The sequence below is a fragment of the Salvelinus alpinus genome, chromosome 15, assembly GCF_045679555.1.
Source record: "Salvelinus alpinus chromosome 15, SLU_Salpinus.1, whole genome shotgun sequence".
Taxonomy (NCBI): Eukaryota; Metazoa; Chordata; class Actinopteri; order Salmoniformes; family Salmonidae; genus Salvelinus; species Salvelinus alpinus.
This window is the reverse complement of record NC_092100.1, coordinates 12,128,149-12,134,148: the sequence shown is the minus strand read 5'-3', so window position 1 is coordinate 12,134,148 and position 6,000 is coordinate 12,128,149. Positions and strand designations below refer to the sequence as shown.

At 40.3% G+C, this 6,000-nt stretch overlaps 1 protein-coding gene across 4 annotated transcripts in view; it reads left to right on the top strand.

Moving 5' to 3' along the window:
* The first annotated feature begins 407 nt into the window (after positions 1 to 407).
* The window catches only part of LOC139539489 (lysine-specific demethylase 4B-like), a 103,065-nt gene continuing 97,472 nt past the window's right edge, over positions 408 to 6,000 (top strand). For 2 of the 4 annotated variants that reach the window (XM_071342490.1, XM_071342489.1), the window contains exons 1-2: positions 417 to 550; positions 2,943 to 3,158. In XM_071342490.1, coding sequence (XP_071198591.1) covers positions 3,005 to 3,158 — 154 coding nt within the window. In that variant the 5' untranslated portion in view covers positions 417 to 550; positions 2,943 to 3,004. Of the gene's footprint in view, positions 551 to 2,942; positions 3,159 to 6,000 lie in introns of all 4 variants that reach the window. The other 2 variants (XM_071342492.1, XM_071342491.1) reach the window with 1 other exon arrangement.

Below are 6,000 nucleotides of genomic sequence, written 5' to 3'. Positions count from 1 at the left end.
ACAGCCACAAAGTCAAAATTTGCTATAGTAAAAAATGAAAACAATTTGCTTGTTGGTTTTTGTAATTTAAGTGTTAGGCATACGGTTAGCATTGTGTTCAAGTTTATGGTTAAAATTAGGTTTGCAATCAGATATTAGGAAAATAGATTGTAGAAAGAGGCGGGGTTTATGACTTTGTGGCTGGGGTAACTAGTGACGACCCATCTCGGTACCATTTTCGTTTTGATATCGTAAAATGACGCTTCCTGGAGGTTAACCTTTTTCGCAACCGGAATATGTGCTGCCCAGTTCGTTCTGCCTTATTGGTTCATATAGCAATCTATCAACGAGGTCATCCAAACAAATCCACAGAATGTATCCAGTGAATGCCTACAAACCTAGTCTGGCCAATCACTGAGCTAAAACTCGTGAGGGAGGCGTGAGGCCTAGCTCTCCTGTGTGCAACCAGCTAGCTAAAGCTCTAAAAGATAATCGATCGTGTGTGGATTTTATAAAACGAGAAACATCGATTGAGAAAAATAAAGAAAAGGAACATATTTTGCTGCAGGAGGTAATGTTGAATGATTTGCTTATTTTTGGGGGCTCAAGTGCACCTAGATACACGTGTTATTTCCGATGTGATCAAAAACAGTTGTAGCTAGCTAGTTAGCCAGCGAAGGTGCCTGTTTTGTTGACTTGTATGGAATGGGGGAAGGCAGCCTGTGAGCGGAGTACTGGCTGTCAAAATTCGAATGAACTCCCAAAACGGCCATTCTCGACAGTAGAAATTGGTGTTTGCTTACAACTATTATACAACTATTACTAACTAGCTACGTGCTTTGCTAGGGCGAGCCTAGGAACATAACATAACATTTCGTTACGTTTCTAGGCGCGAGCTAACTAACTTAGCTAGTTTTAATTGCATACATCGGACACCCATATAACTAGCATGCATTGCTGACATAAGTGACACTAACGTTACACAATCGTTTTTTGATCGATCCATAGTATGCACTATTTTCCTATCTTAGTAGCTACTGTTAATTATGAATATCGAGTTTGCTTGCTAGCTGCCTGTGTCACGACGGTCAGCGTACGCTTGCACGCGAACTATTAACTTACTGTATGTAACGTTACTGTAACTAGTTTAGCTGCGAAACACTTTTCGTTACCTAAGTTACTTTTTCGTAGCAGGTTTGGAAAATTTACGGAGCAGGTTAGGATACTGAGGTTAAGGTTGGGGAAATGGTTAGCGAAAATGCTGTCCTAACCTGCTCCGAAAATCACTTTGTGCTTGCTAACATTACCTTGAAATACTTGCTAGCTAACGTATGCTACAAATGCCTGGAGCGTTATTCCTGTGAGTTTACAGTTTAGTAATTTAGCAGACACCCTTATCCAGAGTGATTTACAGTAGTGTGTGCATACATTTTCCTATTTGCTGGTACTAGTCCCCAGTGGGAATCGAACCCACAACCCTGACGTTACAAGTGCCATGTTCTACCAACTGAGTCACACGGTGAATAGCTAGTGGGATAAATGTGCCAGTTTTATCAGTGTACTAATACAATTGCTAGTTTCAGTATGTGTAGCTAGTTGGCTAGCTAGTCAGATACTGGCTAAGTTCCCCTGTCTGTGTTTTTGACAAAGCCAGTTGTATACTGTCTACGTGCGTCCTGCCATAGCTTCATGTATCACTCAGAAACGTGTATGAAAGAGTGAATTTAAGAACACACTGATTACTCATTGTTTCACCTCTCCAAGTGTCTTTAAACTAAGTAAAATACGTTAAGAATAAAATGCTAAAATGTAGGTAATAAAATCAGTGTGTGAAGAACTGACAGGATAGAAAAGTGTTTTTGATATTGGATTTTAAATGTTTTTCTAATAACTTTAGGTATTATATTAGTACCAGTCAAAAGTTTGGACACACTTACTCATTCCAGGGTTTTTACTATTTTCTACATTGTAAAATAATAGTGAAGACATCAAAACTATGAAATAACACATGGAATAAAAATTCAATATATTTTAGATTCTTCAAAGTAGCCACCCTTTGCTAGCTTTGCACACTCTTGGCATTCTCTCAACCAGATCATGAGGTAGTCACCTGGAATGCATTTCAATTAACAGATGTGCCTTGTTAAAAGTACATTTGTGGAATTTTTTTCCTTAATGCATTTGGGCCAATCAGTTGTGTTGTGACAAGGTAGGGGTGGTATACAGAAGATAGCCCTATTTGGTGAAAGACCAAGTCCATTTTATGGCAAGAACAGCTCAAATAAGTAAAGGGAAACAACAGTCCACAATTACTTTAAGACATGAAGGTCAGTCAATCTGGAAAATTTCAAGAACTTTGAAAGTATCTTCAAGTGCAGTCGCAAAAACCATCAAGCTCTATGATGAAACTGGCTCTCATGAGGACCACCACAGGAAAGGAAGACAGAGTTACCTCTGCTGCAGAGGATAAGTTCATTAGTTACCAGCTTCAGAAATTGCACAGTTAAATTGCGGTCCATATAAATGCTTCAGAGTTCAAGTAACAGACACACCTCAACATCAACTGTTCAGAGTAGACTACGTGAAGCAGACCTTCATGGTCAAATTGCTGCAAAGAAACCACTACCAAATGACACCAATAAGGAGAGACTTGCTTTGGCCAAGAAACACGAGCAATGGACATTTAGACCGGTGGGAATCTGTCCTTTTGGTTTGGGATTTTTGATTCCAACCGCCATGTCTTTGAGACGCAGAGTAGGTGAACGGATGCTCTCTGCATATGTAGTCACCACCGTGAAGCATGGAGGAGGGGGTGTGATGGTGTGCTTTGCTGGTGACATTGTTGCCGACTTATTTAGAATTCAAAGCACAGTTAACCAGCATGACTACCACAGCATTCTGCAGCGCGATATGCCATCCCATCTGGTTTGCGCTAAGTGGGACCATCATTTGTTTTTCAACAGGACAATGACCCAACACGCCTCCAGGCTGTGTAATGGCTATTTGACCAAGAAGGAGAGATGGAATGCTGCATCAGATGACCTGGCCTCCACAATCACCTGACCTCAACCCAATTGAGGTGGTTTGGGATGAGTTGGACCACAGATTGAAGGAAAAGCAGCCAACAAGTGCTCATTATATCTGGGAACTCCTTCAAGACTGTTGGAAAAGGTTTCCAGGTGAAGCTGGTTGAGAGAATGCCAAGAGTGTGATAAGCTGTCAAAGTTAGTGTGGCTATTTTGAAGAATCTAAAATCAAAAATATATTTTGATTTGTTTAACAGTTTTATTGGTTACTACATGATTCCATGTGTTATTTCATCGTTTGATGTCTTAACTATTATTCTACCATGTAGAAAATTGTAAAAATAAAGGAAAACCCTTGAATGAGTTGGTGTGTACAAACTTTTGACTGGTACTGTATATCTACAGTAATAAGACAGGTCCTGCTCCTGTTGCCAGTTTGAGTCTTTAATAGCCTACTGATTAGGGCCCGGCGGGAACCAGAATTTGTCATACCGTCCTTCTCTCATCTCTGGATTTACGGTATTACAGGCTTATTACACAAGGGTCGCAAAAACAGCTAATAAACCCATTGGGTGTCTACCAGAAGGCTAACAAAATTAGCATACGTAATATCGAATTTCCGCGGAGGCTGCTAGCTAAAACTGCCAATGAGCGTAAACGAAAATAAACAAAATTAAGGTAGCCAATCCAACTCGTAAAGTTATACATGTATAGGAAAGAGCTACCGAAATGTCATTTTTGGTGAATTTGGACATTTTACAAGCGAATGTGAACGAGAGACATTGTGCAAATGAACAAAGTTTTGGCGCATGCTTCTCTGAAGGAAGAACTGTACTGTCTCTGAAGCAGCATGTGTACACGTTGTGCCTGTGTGGAGTCGCTAGGGCAATGGGCCTGCCTGCTCTGTTAGAAGAGAGGAAATAAACGCAAGGAAATCAAACAGTGGCAGATGTACACAACTCATCCAACGGGCATTAATTTCGCAAACTCCTCAAAGCGAACACTATATGATACCCGTCACATTCATTCAGATGCTTAGATAACTATCAAGTTAAACTTAAGGGTCGCGTTAATGCAGAAATATTTGTTTTTCACGCATTAAAAAAAGTTTAAAATTCATAATAAATAACTTGCTGCGTTTGGAAGCGCAGCTCTAAGATGCTTCTTGTAATTTCTGTTCGTCATCAGACTAATTTCATGCTTCAGTTGCATTTCTCCACTCGGATGCACATTCACAAACAGGCATTCAATCAGCAGACCGCGCTCTGACTGAAGTGTAGCTACTTTTCTCTTGTACCTTTCTTGGTGTAGCCAGCCTACTTTTCTCTGGTAAAATTAAAGATAACCTTTTTAACAACAACAAAAACGTTAGGACATGTAGCTGGCTACATTCTTTCTATGATAAACATGAAAAATATGATGGCCATGCAAAAACATTGCACGCTTATTTACTCTGTGTGGCTACCAACCATATAGCGTTGCACTTCTGTTATCTGATGAAAATTAAGCAATTTTCTGCCTATTGTTTTGCATTAATGTATTTTATATGAAGGAAAACTATAGTTGCACGTCCCTGAATAATTTTTATTGAAGCAAAAAACAGTTGACTTTCAATATAAAACGCGACCCATGTCAATACACCGCTGGACTCTGTTCCCGCTGTGTCCCTTTGTGCTATTTGCAAACAAACACGTGACTGGCTCAACCGTTCTGGAGAACTACCGCAAGCTTCATAATGTGACAAGTGAAATGAAGAACGCGATCCGTTTTATGTCCTAACGTGTTGCACAAGATTAGTGCATGCATTCATACTGAACAAAAATATAAACGCAACAATTTCAAAGATTTTACTGATTTGGTACATAAGGAAATCCAGTCATTTGCAAAACAAATCATTAGGCCCTAATCTATGTATTTCACTTGCCTGGGAATACAGATATGCATCTGTTTGTCACAGACAGCTTTTGCCTCATGCAGCGTTACACATCTCCTTTGCATGAGTTAATTAGTCAGTTGGTTGTGGAATGTTGTCCCACTCCTCTTCAATGGCTGTGTGAAGTTGCTGGATATTGTCAGGAACTGGAATATGCTGACGTCCACGTTGATAGAAAAGATCCCGAACATGCTCAATGGGCGACATGTCTGCTGTGTATGCGGGCCATTTGAATAACTGGTACATTTTCGTCTTCCAGGAGTTGTATACAGATCCTTGCGACATGGGGCCGTGCATTATCATGCTGAAACATGAGGTGATGTGGGCGGATGAATGGCACGACAATGGGCCTCATGATCTTGTCACGGTATCTCTGTGCATTCAAATTGGCATAGATAAAATGCAACTGTGTTCATTGCACGTAGCGTATGCCTGCGTATACCTTACCACCACCGCCAACATGGGGCACGCTGTTCACAACGTTGACATCCGTAAACCGCTTGCCCACACGACGCCATACACGTGGTCTGCGGTTGTGAGGCGGGTTGGATGTACTGCCAAATTCACTAAAACATGGTAAATAAATGAACATTAAATTCTCATTCTCTGGCAACAGCTCTGGTTGAGATGCCTGCAGTCAGCATGCCAATTGTATACTCCCTCAACTTGAGATATCTGTGGCATTGTGTTGTGTAACAAAACTGCACATTTTAGAGTGGCCTTTTATTGTCCCCAGAACAAGGCACACCTGTGTAATGATGATGCTGTTTAATCAGCATCTTGATATGCCACACCTGTTAGGTTGTTGGCAAATACTCACTAACAGGGATGTAAATACATTTGTGCACAGAATTTGAAAGAAATACACTTTGTGTGTATGGAACATGTCTGCCATCTGTTTATTTCAGCTCATGTAACATGGGACCAACACTTTACATGATGCGTTTTATATATTTTTCCAGTATAGTTGATTTTATTTAAACACATAGCGTCTGTCTATATATGGCAAAATACACGTTTAAAAATTTCGACCAATTGTTTCGTCGATAGAACAGATTGCTC